Below are 22,639 nucleotides of genomic sequence, written 5' to 3'. Positions count from 1 at the left end.
TGGGTCTATGTACAATTATTTCTCTTGGATTGCTTTCAAGTACTGTGCATCAAAGCCATTTATTATCCAAATTTCAAATCTGTTTTACTTTTATTATGGAAACTGCTTAAAAGCAAAAATGCAAATAATGAAACAGTATACTGTTTCATTATTTGCATCTTTGCTTTTAAGTAGTTTCCATAATAAAAGTAAAACAGATTTGAAATTTGGATAATAGTAAACAGTTTGGTATAGTGGTTAAGACATCAGGCTAGAAACCAGGAGGCTGTGAGTTCTAATCCTGCCTCGGATACTAGGATGACTTTGGGCCAGTCACTTTCTCTCAGCCCTAGAAATGGCAAATTACTTATGAAAAACCTTCCCAAGAAAACTTGTTCGGGCTGTCTCCAAGAATCAGACATGACTGTACAGAACAAAAACAAAATGCAGAACCATAGAATTAACAAGAACAATAAATTACCAGTTTATCTTTCTTCAACAAGTTAGATTTTCATCAGTCACCAAATGGCATACTGGAGACAAGGACTACAAATTTTCCAAACAGGCACATGAAAAAACATTAAGACTGCAAGTGATAGAAATTATGCCTATCCAATGAAATTCATTACAGAATTCCTAAATGTATTTGCCCAATTCATCTTCCCAATGATATTTTAAACATTGAGCAGCTACGTTTTCTGAAATACCTCCATTTAATAACTCACCAAAGAAATTTTACACCAATCTATGTGAAACTGAGTACGAAACTTTTTATCACAAGTTATTAGAGGTTCCATTTCTTGACTGCATTTCAGCTGATTTTGTGGGTTTTCTACTTCTCGTAAGCAGGAAGAGAATGTAACATCTGCACCAACCATAACATAGACACTGAAAAATAAAGTGGAATCAGTTTTAAGATGGTCACTGACAATCTTTAAATTAATCAATTGTTACACTTTCTTTCTGTGAATGAAAACAGCTTCCAGTCTTGTCTTGAAACTGCCTGAAATGCCCATTCTACTCTGGAGTCAGGCTTCATGCCAAGGCAAAACATCATCCAATCAGAACTCAAATCATCAGGTCTCTCCTTCCGACATCCTCAGGTTTTAAAAAATAATTCCTTCTAGCAGAGAGTTGGATTAGATTCACAAAATTAATTATTATTTATTAATTATTTATATAGAGCCTTGGTGGAGCAGTGGGCTAATGCCTCCTTAAGTAACACCAGCTGCCTGCAATTAGTGCAGGTTCGCATCCCACCAGGCTCAAGGTTGACTCAGCCTTCCATCCTTCCGAGGTAGGTAAAATGAGAACCCAGATTGTTGGGGGCAATTAAGCTGACTTTGTAATATTGCCGCTTGGGGGGGTGGTGAAAGCCCTAATAAGCAGGCATATACATAGAATGAAGGCTACTGCTAAGCTTGTAAGCCGCCCTGAGTCTTCGGAGAAGGGCGGGATATAAATGGAATTAAAATAAAATAAAATAAAAAATAAATAAAATATAATTGTTAATTAATTATTCAGTAGTCCAGGTACCACCACTGCTTTTTACCAATGTGTTTTTAATAATAAATACCAAGCTGCTCAATAAATAATTGCTACCAGAGAAATATACCTTCTTACCCTTCCTTCATGTCATTAATAGGAAGTGGCACTCTCCCTCCCCTATCAAGAGCTGACGTGATGTTTATGGCATTCAGGCGCTCAGGCTGCCATACATTTTTCACAGCTCCAAGGAAGTCTCCCAAAACTTCACTGGCCAACATTTCCTCTACATTCATGTTTTTAATGAAGAATTCTGCTTGATACGGCAAAAGAAGATCTAATTGCAAAAAAAAAATTGTGTCTTAAGCCCTTTTCAAATTTCTGAAAGAGACGGACTAGTAAATCACAAATACAGGTAATAATCCTCGAATTACAATCACAACTAAGCCCAAAATTTGTGTTGCAAAGCAACAAAGTTAAGTGAGTTTTTGTCCCATTTTGCAATCTTTCTTGCCACAGTTGTTAAGTGAATCACTGCAGTTGTTCAGTTAGTAACACGTTTGTTCAATGACTTTGGCTTTCCCATTGACTTCGACTATCAGAAAGTTGCAAAATATAACCCTGGGACACTGCAATCATCATAAATATGAATCAGTTGCCAAGCGTCCAAATTTTGATCATGACCATGTGTATGCTGCAATGGTGGTAAGAGTGAAAAATGATCATAAATCACTTTTTTTCAGTGCTGCTGTAACTTTGAATGGTCACTAAATGAACTGTTGTATAGTATTTTGTCCTTTTATCTGCATGAATAAATGTAAACATACCTAAGAAACGCCTAGCCTCTTAAGCATGGTTATAAGACTCAGAGTGCTACAACCCAAGGATTGATTATTTGTGCTGGCACCTCTCATGCACTGCTTCTGAACTAATACTAGAAAGTCATTACTTCATTCTCATTTAGCAATAGGCCATGACTTGCATAATTTGGATGTAACTGTTGTGATTCAGGGTCAGCCTGTGGGTTCGGCAGTTGGGTCAGACGAATCAAAGGAGGAGGGGGGTGTTGAAGACCTTGCTGAGGGGGTTGAAGATCTTGCTGATGATAGCCCTCAGGCAGGCCCCTCCCACTTGGTCACCATGGAGACCCAGCTGTGTGAGCCTGACAGTGTGGATGAAGATGACCCACAGCTGGCCCTGTTCAAGGACGCCCGACGCAGGAGGCAGTCAAGTAGGAGTAAACAGAGGAAGGCTGTGGGGCTTCTCGGAAGGAGGCAGAGAGAGGCCACGCCCTGAACTCTTTATAAAGGGAATGTTTGGGGAGGGCTGGTTTGCTGAAAGCAACCACTCAGATAGTGTTTCAAAGCTCCTGTATCTTGGTTCGTGTCTTGTTTGTTTTTTGTAGTAATAAATTTGGCAGACGTCATTCCAGCCTCTTGCCGTTTATAAAGGGGTTGCCTTTTCTGCAGGGCCGGTAGCAGGCTGGTACCGAACAGTAACTAACCAGAGTATATTCAACTTTGGAAAGAGCCAGTCACTGTCTCTCAGCCCAACCCACCACATGAGGTTGTGGTTGTGGGGAAAATAAGAGGAAAGAGTACCAGACATGTTCACCACCTTGAGTTATTTATAAAAAATAATGAAGGAGGTATATAAATGAATACATAAAAATATTGTGAAAATACAAACTGATACCATTAATGTTAATAATTCAGAGATATGATTATATGACAAGAGACACTGTCAAATATCCTTTTCCCATTACTTTTGCCTTTATATGAGGGCAATTTGGAAATAAATACACATTAGAAAACTACATGACATTACTTTTCTACATAATCACCATTCAAATTGAGGCCTTTTGTCATAACAACTTATAAGGTTTGAAATTCCTTAGTAGTAATTGCTCGGCACCAAATCTGGGCTGTGCAGGAGGATCAAAAACATCCCAACAGAACAGCTTCAAAAGTTCTTGGGTGTATCTAGCTGTAGCAGTATGCAGGCGATCATTATTGTGAACCAACACTACACCGGAACTGGTGCCATAGAAAATCCCATCAAATGTGAAGATGCCAAAAGAGTGCTGCTAGTGAAGTTCATGGAACATGGTTCGACCATCAATTCAGACGTCTACTGTGAAATGTTACAAAAACTCGACGAGCAACCGTAACAAGTGTCGAGGCATGCTGACTTCCAATGTGGTGTTGGTTCACAATAATGCTCACCTGCACACTACTAGACGCACCCAAGAACTTTTGAAGCAGTTCCATTGGGATGTTTTTCATCACACACACACCCATAGCCCAGATTTGGCGCCAAGTGACTACTAAGGAATTTCAAACCTTGTCAGATGTTATAACAAGTGCCTCAATTTAAATGGTGATTATGTAGAAAAGTAATGTAACTTTGTAGTTTTCTAACGTGTATAATAAAAGTTCTGTATCTGCGAGTTTTTGTTATTGATAATCAAATGGAGGTTTATTTCCGAACTGCCCTCTTAATTATTCAGTAAAACTTAACCAACTCATATTATTTATCAACTGAAACATCCAAAATGCTGAGATAATTCTTGAGGACATACCTTCTGCTGACATTATATTAATAATTAAATTATGTCTTGCTGTCTCAAAGGTACGTCTGTTATAGGCAGTGATCTAGTAATGGAGGAAAAAATAAAATGATAATTATTACATTTCATAAAGGGTAATATGGTAAACAATAATGGTTCTTTTAAATTTGCTGCAGATAATGTTTTCATTTAATCTTCTCTTATTGAAGAACAGAAAATCAGAGAAACAATCTATGTCGGGGGTGGGGGGCACAGTCTATTCTTCTTTCAGTTATAATATGACTGAAGAAATTTTGAGAACTATGGGACATTCCAGTATTGGTCAACATCCCTTCCACAACCTTACTAAGCAACACAAAGGTATTAATGGACCTAGTAGTTGACTGTTTTTTTAAGTAATATGATTCTTTTAATCATACATGAAAAATTAAATTAAGATAAAATCCTTTATCTACATACCTAGAATAAGTCCTCTTTCAGTCTTGTAGTTCTTTCATCAAAGCTGGTAGTACTGAAAGCAACTCAATATCTCTGCATTTAACAGCTATGGTTTTTCAATAGAACAGACACTGAAATGTAATTTTCAACATTGCTGACCTTTCCTTTTAATGGAATGTGAGTGTGTTTATACTATTATCATTATCCCTGGTAGCATGTTTCTAACAAAATGTGTAATGCATTTTTAAAAATAAACATTCTGCAAAGTAAATACCTCAATGATAGTTGGCTTGCCCATGTTTTCTACAGTTGGTGATCCGTAGAGCACACCATCACTATATGGTGTTCTTTGGATGTAGCGCAACCAGCCAGGTCTATCAGGGTAGCCCATTAGGTTTGTATTAAATGTTATGGGATCATTGTTGATCTCACCTGGATAAATAAGAAAGCCATGTAAAGATACTGTTTAATCATCAGAATACCACATTTTTATGCTCAATCCAATGATAAATTCCTACTATTTAGAATCTTGATAATTTTCACTGTGGTAATAACCCCCAAAAAGTGTAACTATAGTTCTTTAGAGTTATGACCAACAAGAATGAAATATTTGAAAACAAAAATAAAAATGGAATATTCAGCAACAGCCATTGACTCCCAATACCGCATAAATGCCAGTATCAGTATTAAATTGGACTTAACCCTAATTAAGTGGGCACTGCAGTTTAAATGAGGTTGTTCCATTAACTGTGAAGGATTTGCTATGTCCCTTTACAGCAGGGGTTCCCGATGTTTGCAGCCCCTGGGGGTCCGAGACAATATTCCAGGGGGTATGAAAACTTGGGTTTAGAAATTTCAAAATTATAGTGTATATACATAATTTCATTGCCATTATTTCAAACTTTTGTAAGGGATGCAAGAATATATCAGAAGCATTCTAGGGGTACAGCGTATAGAAAAGGTTGGGAACCACTGCTGTACAGGAACAAATATTAAATATGTTAAAGTGTGTTTGTTAATTTTGCTATAATAGTCTGATCTGATTTTATGGAAATAAGAATAATAACATGTATCACAATAGGTATTTTTTATTAAATGCAAATTAGAAAAGAGGTGATACCCAAGAACAACTGGAGGCTTTTAAATGCTAAGTATAGTTAGTCTACAGGCCAAAAAATTCATGATACTAAATGTGTCAGTTACAAATCTAATCAGAAAGAGATATTTCATATCAAATTAACAGTGCTATTTTTACTGAGACTTAAATCTTTTCACTCTCTCCTATACACACATAGCCAATAGCCTTTGCGCTACACCTTTTGTAGAGAAACTGATGATTATGTGATCTTCATAAAGACAAGTTAAAATGAAAGCTCTAGCACTTTTATATGGCTTTACAATTGTAGACATTTCTTACCAAGCTTTGCATAAGGAGGAAACTCTCCTTTAAAATATTCTCTCTCCAAAACATGAACAAAGAGAACTCCAGCAGAAGGATAAACATTTCGATCAGAATGCACCTTAGAGAAAATTGTGTACACTGGAAAGCAGGAGAATAGAAGAGGACACAATATGAAAAAAAAAAAAACAGATCCATGGAAAATAGTGATTATATATGCTCATTAAAAAACAAGCTGAAAAATATGACATAGAACACAAACCCCAAAGTTCTTGTTGCCTTTTTTAGATATCTTCACAGCTCTTCTTCAGGTATGTAGCTCCTGATACTGAACAATTTAGAATTTCAATCTTAATTATATAAAACCCAAGAAGCAATTTACAAGTCACTTTGTATGTAGTAAAACATATTGAGAGATGTCAAAGCAGCTACATTTTTGAATACTTTGGTAATAAGAAGAAAAGCATTTTCATGGTACTGTATTATTCAATTCATGTAGTTATTATGAAATGAGTCTTATTGCAATCAATTTTATTTCCAATTATGCTTGTTACAAGCAGTCTTAGTATGTTAAAAGTAAATAACACAAAGAAGCAGAACAAAAAGAGTGCTCTGTTTGAAAGAACTTTCAGAAAGCCTGTAATTTATGACTAAATGCATTCTTTCCCTACTCCTGACAATCCTCTTGTTAACAATATTTTATTATCAACCGTTCAAGAACTATATATAATTGTTAACAAATGTAGCTTATATTCCTTGATGAGTTCCAGATCATCAAGGGCATCTCTCAACTTGAGAAGTAATGGTTGGGGGCACAATTATGATAGCTATCACATAGAAGGGCATATACATCTGTTTTAAATCTGCATTATGATCAGCATGAATAATAAGCATTTAAGTACACAAAATCTATGGTTACACTTTATTAAAACTCTGTAAAATTTCATACATGAATATATATGTATGAAAACATTAGATACATGTTTTATATTGCTTTTATTTCTTCTCTTTTCAGTATTATTTTTCTTGGGGTTTTTTGAATAATCTAAATCAGGGGTATCAAACAGTTGGCCCACGGGCCAGATGCATCATACCAAAACCACACCCACCCCATTGCTGGTAATGGAAAAAAAGTCACGATACGTCGCAACACATCACGTGATGTTGCGAGTGTGACACCCCTGATCTAAATAGCCTAAATAATAGTCTAAATAAATAAATAATAATAATCCATATCTGCCTATCTCAAGTACTTGAGTAAGTAGAGAAAAATGCCAAAGCCAGTCTGACTGTTTGAAGCATCATAATAATAACTTACATAAAATAAAAAAATAAATGGAGTTTTATAAAAAATCTGTGAGGAAGTCTTTGACAGTAAAAAAATCTAATGAAAACACATTCTTTAACTTTTACTCTCACTGAACTATTTTATTGTTTACTTATAAACGTGTTACATGTGATTAATATAAAACTTTGTATTCAAAGAAAAGCAAGATAGAATCAATCTAAAATCAGTCATGTAGAGGTCATGAAGATTCCATTGAGGTATCTCTCTGTAATTCAATATAAATAATGTGGAAATATTAAATTAAATTCTGATTTTTACCCATATCATATCAATGCCTATAGTATCAACTGCATCAACATTTCACAAACTTCTTTTATCATTTGTTGACTTCTTTTATATTAAGACTGAGTTTATTTTTAAAACTGCTATATCATAAAAGAGGACAAAATTTTAGTTGGTTTCTAAAAGTTCAACAATGAAAGCTATTGACAAGTGGTAGTAAGAAGCAGGTACAATTAGGTTATTACATTCAATAAACCTGGAAGATAATATATACTTTCTATTCACTGTGTTTTAAGATATGTGTAGGTGAATTTCTCCTCTTACCCCCTTGACTGAATCAAAGATACACAGAAAATGTAATGTGTAAAATAATTGAAATACATTATTCATTAGATACAATATTTATGACTTATCTGAGATGGACAATAAGTTGTTAGTTAATCTTTCATACACATAACAAAGCATCTTTCAATTTGACTCCACTGAGAGTGAAGAATAATTCTAATTACTCAGATCATCCTAACAGCTTAGGATACTCAGCTATCTTGCCATCTATGGTAAAGCTAAACCTATTTTAAATGCAAAATTTTTCAGTTGACTAGCCAATACAAGTAGTCCTCAACTTACAACCATAATTGAGCCCAGAATTGTGGTCATAAATTATGCCAGTCATTAAGCAAGTTATTACAGGACTATGCCCAATTTTACATTGGTCGTAAAGTAAATGAGGTGGTCATCAAGTGGATGCTACAGTAATTAAAGGAAACCGTGGTCATTAAGCAAAACCATTGTTTGTGATGGGCTTTTTTTTGCTAGAAACCAAAAATAAACTTTGTTTTTTTATTTAAAAATCCCCTATAAATTGTAGCCAAAATGCAGGGTACAGCAAATGGCTATAAAAGCGAGCACGTTTGTGACCATGGGGCAGGTTCAGGATTGCAAGTACCCTTTTCTGGGCCTGACACAAATTTAAAATGGTCACTAAGCAGTTGATCTTAAGTACCTGTAGTGCCCTGGGTAACCTGTCAAGCATATGAATGTTTAGGTATAATCCATACATATTGGAAACAATCTTGTGTTTTGATACGCTGCTTGGGCTAGAAGCAAATCTGACAGTGTCTTCCGTCTGTCCCAGGCAAAGCCTATAGTTAAGAAACATACAAGTCATAAGAGAAATCTGAGCTGATAAATTGTAGAAGCTTTTACAAATAGGCCATTGTACGTACAGTATGAAATTACCTAACAGTAAGCCTATGGAGTGAACACTGCAAGTTGCCTATACCACACTACATAAAATCCACATCTTCCATGTCATCCTTAGAAATCCTTTAATGAGTGATTTCTTCTATCCCGAGTAGATGCTCTGGAATATCATAAGTTGGCTGATGAGAACAATGCTCTCTTATGGGAGACCTACGAGGGTTCTACTGTACAGACCTATAATTCTGCAAGCATATAAGATTATGCTGCAGGATCAACTCATTGAATCCCACTGTGCAATGCATCCTAAATACCAAGTCTTGCTTTATTCCACAGAGTTCTTTTTACAACCCTGTAATCCCTTGCTGTGAGATGGGGTTGGGGTGACTGAATGGAGCTGAGCGTTTGCTGGCCAGATGCTCTTCCTGATGCCTACGCAAAGTTCACAGCAGATATTTTCTCTTGTAGTGAAATATCAGTTCCCTGCCTAGGATTGAACTCTCAGCCTTCTGAGTGGGAGGTAAGCATCTTCACCTCTAGGCCACTATGCCATTCCAGAGTTTATACCCTACAAATTAATTCAAAAGATTTTAATTCCTACATCAGATGAGTCACTCCCCACATGCCAATAAACAGACATTAGACATTTTCCAACTCATCTCAAAAACAGAAGGAGAAATATAACATTGTTCTCCACATCTGATATAAATGCAAGTTCTCCCAGGCATTTAATTAAATATACTGCATTATCAGATTTTTCTCATGTTTTCTAATCCAGCTGTTCTTCTATAATGTTTTCATATTAGGTAGTTATGTTTCCAATCAAAGCAGACAATTTCATTAGCATAGTTCCAACAGTATCACTATTAAAATAATGTGGTGACCATACTATCTGATGGTCTGAGCATATTAAGCAGAAATGAAGGGTAGTCCAACTATATTTGCTGTTCATTAATCTTCATCAGCATAGGGTGATTATGCAATGCTTCAGATATTATTCTAAAAATGCTATAGAACGATTAGGCGTTTCCATACCCCCAAATTAATCTGCCAAATTAATCCTAAACTAGATATTATTAAATCAAGTCCTATGTCAAATGTTACAGATATTCTTTCATCTCTAGTTATGATCGCAAATATATGAAAAAACTTTTTTTTCTTTTACCTATTTCCAGCTTTATCATGAAGTTCTTGCTGAATTCCAGTTTTCTGGGATGGTCTGTTTTCCCACTGCATTATAGGACATGTTGTCTTGTCATAGGAAGTTGCTTTATTTTATTTTATAAGTCACACCAGTACTGTATGTAATTCATTAACTGAACAAATATGTAGTTATTCTACAGAAACATTTGTTTCCCCAAAACATACTTTTAAGATTCTAGCATTTAATTAGGTATTCTTAGAAGTAGTGCACTAATTATTTAGTTCTCGAGTATTTATTCTTCTAATTTTCTTCTCCATTTTAATTTTTTTTATGTAAGACAGCTAACAACCACAAAAAAATTAAAAGCCTAAATGATAGAAACAATTTTTCCTAATTGATTCTGACATTTAAAATATCTCCTAAAATGAACTGAGACAAGATCTATAAATGGGAATAAAATGAATAAGCAGTATTATAAACAAATTAACTCACTCACCAGTTTACTAGTGTAGTTAAGGAGATGCCAGTAAGGAGGAATGTGCAATATTTTAAAACGGGGCCATTATTTGAATGAGGAAAACCACAAATAATTTAACTGAAAATTTAGTAGCAAACAAAAACAACATTTAGAAGATTAGATGTTTATATATTTGTTGTTATCTGCACACATTGTCAGTAAAACACAACAGAAGTGATTTATCACAGAATATTGCAGGAAGTTGATAAATCCCATTTAAATGCCTAAACTCACCATTTTTCTCAGCAGCCTTAATGCTACTGCTAATATATCTGATGAGGTACTTTGTCTTCCCTTTAATCATTCCATTTACGCCAGCAGTAGGGTATAAGAAAAAAGCTTTCCAAAGGAAAACAAATGCAAGATAAATAAATTAATACTAGGTCAACTGTTTCTCAGTAGTCAAAGGCCATAAGTCAGAAAACACTTCATTTGGCAGATTCTTATCTTTGGCTTGTTGGAAAAGAAACAAGGGAGATTGCTTAGTTCATACATAATGCTAAACAAGACATGGATGGAATTGCTTCAATAGATTAAGCTTCTATCACTTAAAGAAGGAGCCAAATGGAAGACATTGGAAATATATACTGGTATATTGCTAACTTTATTGTAGTTAAGCAAAAGTTCCTAAGAATACACCATAGTCTGATGCTCAGGCACAATGTTTCAGTTCTGTACATGGAAAGGAATAAGAAAGAAATTCATAGGTGAGGTGTCCTTGGTGATCTCTGAGCTTGCTTGTTTTCTTGAGATGTTTCATTACCCAAACTAGATAACATTATGAATGAGCACTGATGAAGTTATCTAGTTTGGGTAATGAAACATCTGCAAGAAAACTAGCAAGCTTAGAGAGCACCAATGACCCCTCATGTGAACCTGAGCTATATTCTCCTTTATTAATAAATTCATAGGGGCTGATATTTAAAAAAAAGAATGTTACTAAATCTGTTTTAAGTTACTAATATCTTACTGAATATTTTTGTTTCCAAGAAATTTAAAAATGAACAGCTTAAGGTAAAGCTCAAGGCCTTAAAAAAACCACCTAAGAAAAGATCACTTAAAGATGTCATAAGCTTAAATTCTTCTCCAATTTGTCTCAAAAATGGAGTTTGAGCTATTATTGTTAATCTAACATTAATACGGTTTCTCAAAAGTCATGTGTATTTCTTAAACATTGGTTTCACCCATAATATTCTTGAGATTTTGTTTTCTTGAAACAATGACTTTAAAACATGATTTTGATGTTTTGAATAAACTATGTACAATCTGCAGCATTCAGAGCAAAGTCATAAAACCATTTTAAAAACAAACATTGGGTAGCTCACCTGTAATTGGTTCTACAAGTAGCTCTGGATGCAGTAGCCATGACTGAAATTTTCTATTGCCAAGATAGACAGGAAAACATACCTCCAGAAGGACAAACTCCTGGGTGTAATTCCTGTAACTTTCCCTTCAGCATCCATGAAAACCATGTTGAAAGAATAGATTAAAAATATCTATCATAGTATGGATTTGGAGAAGAAGAGGAAGACAGAGGAATAGCAGCAGGTGTTTTTTCAGAAAAATGTCTGTGTATCACACATATGGGTAAGTAACAAGCTTATCTCAGGGAGATAAACGGATGATGCCCAAATTATCCCTGGATCCAGTCAAATCATCTTTTAAAAAAATTTAATCTATTGCTTAAACACAGACACACTGAATGAATGTAAAACACTGGTATCATATTGCTGCCTGGCAGAATTTGCTAAAACACATACAGAGCAGAGAACTAAGGATCTTATACATAGGAGATCTCTATAAAATAAATCTATTGATAAAATGTATACAGTGTTGCTTACTGTTAATATCTTGAGTACTTACCTCCATGACAATACAATAAAGTAACAGGTAAGATTCATTATATATTTAATGAATAATTTCACAGTTAGTTGAAATAGCAAGATGCCCCAAAGGGATGACTAAGCCTAATAATTAAAATACCACTGAAACAAGTTAATGAACTCGATTACAAGCTGAATCAAGAAGAATCTGAGAAAAAAGTCCATTTCTAAATTATGCAATTCTAAAACTAAACTGCATCCCAAATGGACGCTGCTGAAACAGAAACCATGATGTCAGGTACAACTTGCCCTCATTGGAAAGTGTTTTGCTCAGCAAGTAGGGAAACTGTAGAAATATGAAAGTTAGAATTAGTCTCTGCATCACAGGGTCATTAAGACTGAGTAAAGAATAACAGAGTTGGAAGGAACCTTGGAGGTCTTCTAGTCCCTGCTCAAGGAGAAGATTCTATACCAGGGGTCTTTAAACTTGGCCCTTTTATGACTTGTGGACTTCAACTCCCAGAATTCCTTAGCCAGCATGCCTGGCTGAGGAATTCTGGGAGTTGAAGTCCACAAGTCATAAAAGGGCCAAGTTTGAAGACCCCTGTTCTATACCATTCCAGACAAAATGGCAGTCCAATCTCTTCTTTAAAATCTCCAGTGATAGACATAGAACTTGGAGTAGTTTATGCCAAAAACAATGGAGAAAAAGCTTAAGACATTTCAAAATGTTTGTATATTCTTGTTCTGGAGCAGAATCATGGATACTTCATGACTCCATTAAAGGCAGAAAAATCCAAGCTTAACCAGAAGGAATTTTGTGGATGAGAGATCAAGGAAAGCATAGAACTGCAATAAATTTCAACAGATGAGATCAAATGAGAAAAAAATCTTAAGCAAGGCCTTTCTTCAAAGGGTACTGTGCAATGAAAAAGTGTAAAATATTTGAAAATTATCAGATTTTAGGTATAAGAATCACTTCTCATACTGATAAAAAAGAAGCCAACTACCAAAGTAATAAACAGATGCAAACTGGTTTTTGTTTATATAGGGATCAAGCCCTTTTCATGGAAAGAGTAAGAGGAAATGTACAAGAGTTTTTCTCCCTCAAGTTTGCCTATATATAGATGTCTCATTCTATAGGTAAAGGTAAAGGTTCCCCCGCACATGTGTGCTGCTAGTCGTTTCCGACTCCAGGGGCCGGTGCTCATCTCCGTTTCAAAGCCAAAGAGCCAGCACTTGTCCGAGGATGTCTCTGTGATCATATGGCCGGCATGACTAGACGCCAAAGGCGCACGGAACGCTGTTACCTTCCCACCGTAGTGGTCCCTATTTTTCTACTTGCATTTTTACGTGCTTTCGAACTGCTAGGTTGGCAGAAGCTGGGACGAGTAACAGGCGCTCACTTTGCTACGCGGCACTCGGGATTCGACCCGCCAAACTGCTGATCGACAAGCTCAGCGTCCTAACCCACTGAGCCACCATGTCCCTTTGGTCTCATTCTATAGAGCAGGGCTTTTCAACCAGTGGTACGGGTACCACCTGTGGTACATTGACACCTGGTAGGTGGTACGTGACCATCCTAGAAAAGTGGTAGTGGGGGATGGGAATGAGCTGAACCGGTGGCAGTACTGCACAAGCCTGAGCGAGAGATGGCTGGAGCTGCAGGGCTGTAAGGGCTCAACAGAAGTGCCAGGATCAGTGCCATTTTCCAGCTGATCAGCGCTTATTTGGGGCTGTCAGGGCTCAGTGGAAGCGCCAGGATCAGCGCCAGGCTCCAGCATCTTTGCAGGGTCTTGTGATTTACATTCAGATGCTTGGCAACTGATTCATATTTATGACAGTCACAGTGACCCAGAGTCATGTGAAGTGACCAAAACCTGCTGCAACCACCCAGCAGAGGGGGAAAAATAAAAACCAGTCTTGCTCGGCTGTGGCTTGGGGGGCGCTTTTTTCAGTGCCATTGTAACTTCGAACAGTCACTAAGCAAACTGTTGTAAGTTGAGGACTACCTGTACTTCATCACTTTTTTTACTTTTTTAGGGGGGAGGAGTCATCAAGTTTTTGACACCTTGCTAGGTGACTGTTGGTACTTGGATGTGCCATATCCTAAAAGTGGTACAATGGGTGAAAAGGTTGAAAAGCCCTGCTATAGACTATAATACAATAACAACTCCCTTTTTACAATCCTGTAGTCCCTGTTCACAGTAGAGCAGAATTCCCTCCTATAAAAGTACTAACTAGAGATGTAGTTCTATTCCTTGGTATGACTACCTCCAGTTCATAGTCCAGGGAAGACAATAAAATTCTGTACCATTCACCCACCTGCTCAGAGACCATCAATTGTTATTGTTAAACTTATTTTGCATATAATAAAAGAATAATTCCTGGCTAATTAGTCCTTGTCTCTGGAAGGAAGCTTGATAGCTATTGGCAAAAGACATAGTAATCTGTAGTTGGAGCATTCATTTCTATGTTGTTACATGCACATGTCTACTAAAATCTACCACAGTTCTAGAAGATTTTGATTATGACTAAGAAGTATCTTATTCATCTGTGTGATACACAAAGGAATATAGTAATATTCTTATCTCAAAACATTCCTTTAAATTCAATTTGAAGAGGTCAACCCCTTTTCCAAAGCACCTGAAGACAGGACAAGAAGCAACGGATGGGAACCAATTAAGAGAGAAGCAACCTAGAACTAAGGAGAAATTCCTGACAGTTAGAACAATTAATCTCTGGAATGACTTGCTTCCAGAAGCTGTAGGGTTCCAACACTGGAGGTTTTTAAGAAGAGACTGGACAGCCACTTGTCTGAAATGGTACAGGGTTTCCTGCATGAGCAGGGGGTTGGACTAGATGACCTCCAAGTCCCTTCCAACTGTGTTATTTCAGAATTATCATTCAAGCCAGTACTTTTGACCTGAACACCTTTTTACAACTAGTTTGCAAAGTAAGTTCTCTTACCACCATGTAGAATCAAGATATTATTTTAACAAGTCAGTGCCTAGTTTCTCTAAGATCCTATACACTTTTGTCATAATGACTAAGAAATATAAGCATCTTACAAATTATAGAAAAACTAAGAAAACACAAGCATTATACAAATTATAGCAGGGACCAATCTACCAACTTCACAAAAATTGCCATTAATCAGCATGGGAGCAATATCTCTGTCAACCCGATAAAAGAAGAACCAATCTCCAAACCAATCACACTGCACACACAAGGACATATTTTGATATACACAGACAACATGCAGGAGTGACTATACCGTATTTTCTGGCGTATAAGATGACTTTTTAACCCATGAAAATCTTCTCAAAAGTCAGGGGTCGTCTTATATGCCGGGTGCTGAAACTTTAGGGACAGGGCTGGCTGGAAAACCTGGAGCGGATCACCCATTTGGTCTGCGCAGGGAAAGCGGGACCAATTGGAGAAGAAGCTGCAGTCTGTGATTTTTTACAGGCTGGGGTCTGGGCGTCTTTCCTTCTAAAGTTGAAGAGCAGCTGCAGTCTATCCCAACTTGAAAGGCAGGTGGGGAGTGCAGCAGTCAGAGCAGCTGCTTAGCTCTAAGGACACATTTGACTCAGGAACTGGGCGGGCTGGCTGGAAACCCTGGAGCAGATCTCCCATTTGGTCTGCGCAGGGAAAGCTTTGGAGTGAATTAGGAAAAGTTTAATCCACTTGCACTGTTTTATGTTTACATATTTGATGACAAACAGCCTTATGTTTATAAGTGACAGTTTTCCTACTAAGTACCTGCATGTCATAAGCATTTGAATTAAAATTACCATATTAAAATCAAATCTGATGTTTTTTAATTTTTATTTGGTGTGCGTTGGAAGAGGGGTAGTCTAATACGGCAAGTATAGCCCAAACCCTATAATTTAACAGGAAGTGTAGGGGGTTGTCTTATACGCCCAGTTGTCTTATATGCCGGAAAATACGGTAATTCAGATAGCAAAAATCCAGCAAATGAAAATATTCAAAATATCCACAGTTTCTGTTAGAGAAAGCAACAAAGGAACAAGAAATAATGACAAAGAAATTAAAGATATGATATATAAAAGAAAGTATAGGGTTGCTTTCACTGTCTTTGTGTCATATGTTCACCATCACTGGCAGGAGAATAACAATGGATTCTTTCTATAGTTAAGTATGGAAGTAGTCTTTACACATGTGTTAAAATTGCATCCATACTATAAGCAACCACATGCCAATTTTATCAATTTGCCAGTTTATTTATTATTCAAATGTATTGACTGCTTAACTCCAGTGGACTATGGTGCAATAAAAACTTTAAAAAACAAAAACCATAATAGCAAGCAAGATTAAATCAACAAATCAAATCATTAAATCAGCAATAAAATCAGCTAACAAAACACACACACACACATAAAAACACATACACAAACAATGGTCATTAAACAATGACACACATCAATCCCAGGCCTGGGAAGTAAACTAGATTTTCAAGTTATCCTATATGCTGTATTTTTTATTTAAACTTTATTTATATGTACTTATAGACCACCACTCACAATACATACTGGATAAAAACTAAGGAAAAAATCTGCTCCTTCTAAGGGTGTGTATATGGAAGTCTTTTACAACACTGTACATGGGAACATGACTTAAAATAATATCCATCTCTCTTCTGCACTGATAGCTTGGGGAAAATGAACTGATATACTTTTCTAATAGATTCTATATATTTCTTCCTAAAACACTACTAAACTCCAAGACCAGTTCCTGAAGTTAATGCATTGCACCAAATCATCTAAAGTGCAATTGTCCATACATTCAGTTCTCAAGTATATTTGAATTTCATAGAAAGAGCTGACTGAAGAATCCCCATCTAGGATAAAACAGTTGTATACTGTCTCCTTGTGGCTGATATAGGTAAGGTGTTGCATTATCACTTGCATCCTTACTATTTTCCAACATTCTGTTATGCATAACGTACTTCATTTATTTTTCTTGTATGTTGTATATTGATTTTTTTTCATACTATTCCACTACACTGCGATTACAGAAGTTAATACAAAAATATGTATTTTTGTAGAAAAATTAATGAAGTATACATTTTGTGCCCATGACTGTATAGATATGTATGCATGCACTATGTATGTGTGTGTAAGACAAGCAAAACATTTAGACATCATATGGAGAAAAGAATATGAGTTTGGGGTGTGAGAGAGAAGAGGAAGAATGGCTAGGTTTCTAAAAGGGAGTGTATTTTGTGAAATTCTTTTGGGTGTTTATGCAATAAATGTTATGATTCACCAATCCTTAAATAAGCAGCTATTCTGTGACTGTTCACAAAACTTTTTAAAAAATTGAAATGAGTTCCCAAAAAGATTGGAAATATTACTAGAATTGCAGGAACCACATTTAGGCTATCCTTTCCATTTGAACTTATTGGCTAGTATGTGCACACACCCTGCTTACAAAAGTGTTTTAGTACAATCAACCCTGATTTGAAGGCCAGCGCTGAAATCAGTTTTGCTCATGAACAAGATCACAAGTATTTCCAATGTTCTATGATTAGATAAAAGGATATTGTAAACATTCAGTGTTCTGCTGAATGAGATGATTGTCTAAAAATTGTTGTGTAATTCTTTGCATATACTATTCAAAAGCCAAGGCCTGGGGATAGAGATATTTACAGTCAAATATCTATTTGCATGCAACCAAATCAGTGACAGAATCTTATACAAATATGAAATGTTAAGCATACAGAAGAAACACAATTGCTGAGATACAAGAAAAAAGCTAGTTTATACTACTAGTTTAAACTACTATAATTTACTTCATTTATTTTATTTGATTTTCTTATATAGGATCACGTATTTCTGATAAATTCATATTAAAGTACCTGTTTATATACTTGAGTAAGAAAATAAGCAATTTGTTTTCCAAATTCTAACTTCTAATTTTAATAAAATGACTCATATACATACCATGTGTAACCCAGCTTTTAAAAAATTGTTAACTCTCTCATTCATAGACTTTGATAACTCAAGTTTTTTCATCTTTATTGTGATTTGTAATGACAGAAGAAGGAATCATTGTTGAAGTATTTGGTTACTTCTCTTTGAGAATTTGTGCATTTTAATGCAAACGCTGTCTCTATATATTCAATATTGTACTAAAATTTCAAAGCTGTTTCTCCTGTTTTGCAGAAACTGATCTTCCCATTTTATGTACATTCATTACAAGATTTAAAAACTGAAAGCTTGCTGAAAAATAGGTGTAATACAGGGGTCTTCAAACTCGGCTCTTTTATGATTTGTGGACTTCAACTCCCAGAATTCCTCAGCCAGGCATGCTGGCTGAGGAATTCTGGGAGTTGAAGTCCACAAGTCATAAAAGGCCAGAGTTTGAAGACCCCTGGTGTAATATATAAAGCTGTCATCAATTTTAAGGACTTAATTTTAATAAATAGCAAAAGGAGAGTTAGAACTTTGATTTTGGAAAGTTACAAATGGATTAAGGCTCCAAGTGGATTCGAAATAAGATTTTGGAATTAAATTTAAGACTAATTCCCATAGAAAAATGCTTTTGTTTTGAATTCTTTTTAAAATTTGATAGAATGGGTCTTTGAGTTGAATGCTAGAGGGAAGCAGAAGGAACCAAAGACTGCAGTTAAAGAAGAGCACTTAGATTCAACAAGTAACAATCCAGCAGAGAAATCTGGATCATTTTCCTATATTAGATTTACAAAAGGGACTTGTTAACGCTTTTAAAATTTTTATGAAATGGAACAAAGAAAAAATGAAAATAAATCTAATTCTACATTATTTGAGGAATCTAAAAACTAAGATTGTTAAAAGTAAAAAGAAGGGAATATAAAGTTGGTGTACTTGATAAAGATTAAAATAGGTATGTTATTACCTCTCTACTGACCTTTAATGAACTTTTGCTGACATCAAGACTTGAAATGAGGGGTTTTAAAGGATGATTTATAGATAAAAGGTAGGATATGATAAGAAGAGACCATTTGTTGTATTTTAAGAGGTGTTAAATTACTAAAATTGTGCATACTTGTTTAGGGGGGAAAGTAAATTCTTTATACATTTCTTTTTCTTAATTCTTTCCCCTATTTATTTCTTTTTTATTACTGCATCTTCTATTTTTTCATTTTATTCTTTTTAGTTTGTATTAGTTTACTGTTGTAATTTTAAGTTTTTAATAAAATTACAATTAAAAAAGAAGGCATTTGGTTCACTGAGGAAGGCCATCATTCTAAGATTCAGCACATGCCTTATATATCAATTATGACAGAACGTCCCTAGAGAGCTATAATTTAGACAGCACTGAATAGCATGGACCACTGATTTCTTACTACCTGAAAAAACAGGCAATACATGTCAAAAGTGCATATACCACTTTATTTTTTTTCTTTTACTTTAATAGTTAACACTATGTATCCTTAGTTCTCTTATCATAATGTTACAGGCAATTACTTAATCATAAATACAGCATTCGTCATATATTATTAGAATGTGAATAATTAACCATGGGGTAGGAGCAAAAAAAAAAACCAAATAAACCCAATATTTGAGGTTGTTGTTATTCTGAATTTACTCCATCCAACATTTATTTTTATGAAGGTCTTGTCCTCTGTCTTTGTTTCTTTAGACAAGCATTTACATGTGTTTTCCTTTTTTGGCTAGCAGGATACTTTCCATTTGCTGTTAATGCTCAGCTTGCATCCACATAACCAAGAATGGAAAAATGTGCCTGTTATTTCAAGCTCAGGAATGATAGAAAGCTTTGCTAATGGGTTGTCTGATCTGCAAAAGAGGAAAGCAGCCTCTATCCACCAGCCTTTACAGAACACAATCAAAATTCAGAGTTTAGAATTATAGGGGGGGGGAATGGGGAGATTTTAACACTTCTGCATACATATTACGCTTTTTAAAAAAAAACACATTTCCCATACAATTTTCTTTGAAATGTAGGATTACAAAAATTATTGGAGCTTCTGCATATACTTTAAACACATCAGGTGTTATCATTCTAGGTCGGGTTGATCCTTAAATATATTCCTCTATACAGTAATCTGCTCGTTTGTGTGTTTTTCCATTATTGTAAAAAAAACAGTAATACATCTTTAAAAAACATTTTTCTATAATATGCCCTGATGTTATGAAAGAGGGCAGGGAATGGCATCTGGCCAGGTAAGGCAATGCCTTCTACAGGCAACTATCTCGATTGCTCCCTCCTTTCTTGCCCGAAATTTTTTTGAACCCTCCCGGGGCAGCTGCTTCAGGAAGGGCGGACCTCTGTTCGTGAGGAAAAAACAGCGAGCCGCTGCAGCAGGCGCAGCGGCAGAAGGCTGGCATCAAGGCAGAGACGAGGAGGGACACCCCAACCGCCGCTTGACAAGGGTCGGGCATGAGAAGCAACGGTGTGGCAGGCCGTGACCGAAGGAAGATGCGCCATCTAAGCGGGAAGGGCTGGGGCCCAACCAGGGGCTCTGCAAAGACCAACCTGTCAGCAAGAGGGTGGTAAGAGCCGCTCCGCTGGGTTTGCTCTGGGACTGGAACCAGTATCCTGCTCCGCGGCGCAGCATTGCTCCTTGCGGCTGGAGCCAAGTGCGGTCCTCTCGCAGCTGCTGCTGCTGCTGCTCCTCCTCCTCCTCCCTCCGCCGCCCGCCTTCCCGCCTGGCATAACTATCCCCAGCAGCAGCAGCATCACTCCCTCCTCCTTCTTTAGAAACAAACGCGAGGGAAGGAGCGACTTAGGCCTGTAAAAGGGGGTCGGTCTATGCGCAGCCAGGCCCGCCTTCTCTGGCCCAGGGAGCTGCTTCAAGTCTTGGGGGGAGGGCTTGGTACTGGCTTGGTTTCGCTCCAGACTTTTGGGACTGTTAAAGTGGCTGAACAGGAGAGACAGAGAAATGCACCTTGGTGCTCTCCGAAGCAGGCTAAGCAGAGGGCCTCCAGACACAAAAGCCCTTACGTACTGGGGCAAACATGACCTTCTGAGGGATTTTTTTTTCCTACAGGAGCATCCACGCATCCACTGTGTGTTTGTTATTAGTGCCCTCCCCCATTCCATTAGCTGTGGGAGGAACCAAAAATATGAAATAAGTATATCCGAAAGAGAGTTACTTGAGATGGAGTAACAAATGCCTGAAGCACTTATGCAAAAATGTATAAAATTCCAAAGCAGGTGGGTTGTTTGGTAAGAGAGCAGAAAATGTCACTCCCACTCATAGTGCAGAAATATAGCAATGATGAATAAAATAACCATTACGTGCTAACCAAAATCTGATCCATCATCTGCCCTTCTCTAAAAATAGCTCTCTCTCTCTCTCTCTCTCTCTCTCTCTCTCTCTCTCTCTCTCTCTCTCTCTCTCTCTGTGTGTGTGTGTGTGTGTGTACAGACCATGAATCTCAAGATTATATTTTTGCATCTAATGATGCAAACCAGAGGTCTGAAATTTCCCAGGAGGATTGGAAATGATTGTAATGCTATAAATGCTCATGAAATTTGGGACAATTTTAAATATACTTACCACAGTTTCTTCTGTATTGTTTTGTTCTGACGTTTTCTGTGTTTACTTCCATATGCTTGCCCATACTGTATTTGGTGGTGTGCTGCGCAACCCAGAAAGGTCACATTAAGTCTACAAGATTAATACTTGATAGATCTGCCCTCCCTGAATTTATCCAATCCCACTTTAAAGCCATCCAAGTTAGTGGCCTTCACACTTCTTTCCAATTGAGATTTGTGGGAAAAAGTATCTTCTTCTATTAGTAGTCCGTTAGTAGTCCTAGTTTTTTAATCTTATTTTAAATAAACTTAGGCATTATTGTCAGATTTCAAACTCATAGAGGAAAGACAAGTGGTGTTAGAATTGCCACTAACAATTTATAGAATCTGCTAGTTTTCCAATCATCAGCAAAATAACAATAAGGATGACAGGGTTTATACTGCATCACAGTAAAATACACTAAGTCACTAGTAGACATCCTACTATCAATTTGTTGATTGGACTTTTTTTCTCTCTGTTAACAGTTGGAAGAAAAAGGTGCCCAGCTAGAGCTAGATAAAAATAAAGGCACAACAATCTATTTTTACAAGCATTTAGTAATTGTGTATGTTTATAGTAGATTTGGAAAAAATAAGAAATATTAGTTACAGAAATAAATTTTATTTCAAATGTTAAAAAAAGTGAAAGATGGATTCTAGGAAAGACATAATGTATTCCTTCTTGTAGGAACTATTACATGGCAAAGAATATAATTTATTTATTTTATTTATTTTATTTAATTTCTATACCGCCCTTCTCCCTAAGGGACTCAGGGCGGTTCACAGGGCATATATAAATAAGTATACAAAAATTAAAAGAAAATTAAACCATGCCCAAATTAAAATATAACAATAGTGAAATAAAAACCAATTAAAAACCCAAATACCCCTTCAGGCCAGACCAGCTAACTCGAACAAATGGGTCTTCAACCCGCGACGGAAGGATCGGAGGTCCGATGCCATCCG

General features: G+C 36.3%; 1 protein-coding gene across 2 annotated transcripts in view; it reads right to left on the bottom strand.

Moving 5' to 3' along the window:
• SGCE (sarcoglycan epsilon) overlaps positions 1 to 20,772 on the bottom strand; it is a 36,349-nt gene extending 15,577 nt beyond the window's left edge. For both annotated transcript variants that reach the window (XM_083376462.1, XM_083376461.1), the window contains exons 1-6: positions 20,630 to 20,772; positions 5,889 to 6,011; positions 4,746 to 4,903; positions 4,046 to 4,118; positions 1,603 to 1,801; positions 705 to 867 (exon numbers count right to left, since the gene is read on the bottom strand). In XM_083376462.1, coding sequence (XP_083232588.1) covers positions 705 to 867; positions 1,603 to 1,801; positions 4,046 to 4,118; positions 4,746 to 4,903; positions 5,889 to 6,011; positions 20,630 to 20,711 — 798 coding nt within the window. In that variant the 5' untranslated portion in view covers positions 20,712 to 20,772. The remainder of the gene's footprint in view (positions 1 to 704; positions 868 to 1,602; positions 1,802 to 4,045; positions 4,119 to 4,745; positions 4,904 to 5,888; positions 6,012 to 20,629) is intronic.
• Between the last annotated feature and the right edge of the window lie 1,867 nt (positions 20,773 to 22,639).

Source organism: Vipera ursinii, assembly GCF_947247035.1.
Source record: "Vipera ursinii genome assembly, chromosome: Z".
Taxonomy (NCBI): Eukaryota; Metazoa; Chordata; class Lepidosauria; order Squamata; family Viperidae; genus Vipera; species Vipera ursinii.
Note: the sequence above shows the minus strand (reverse complement) of the source record. Positions and strands in the feature narration are given on the sequence as shown.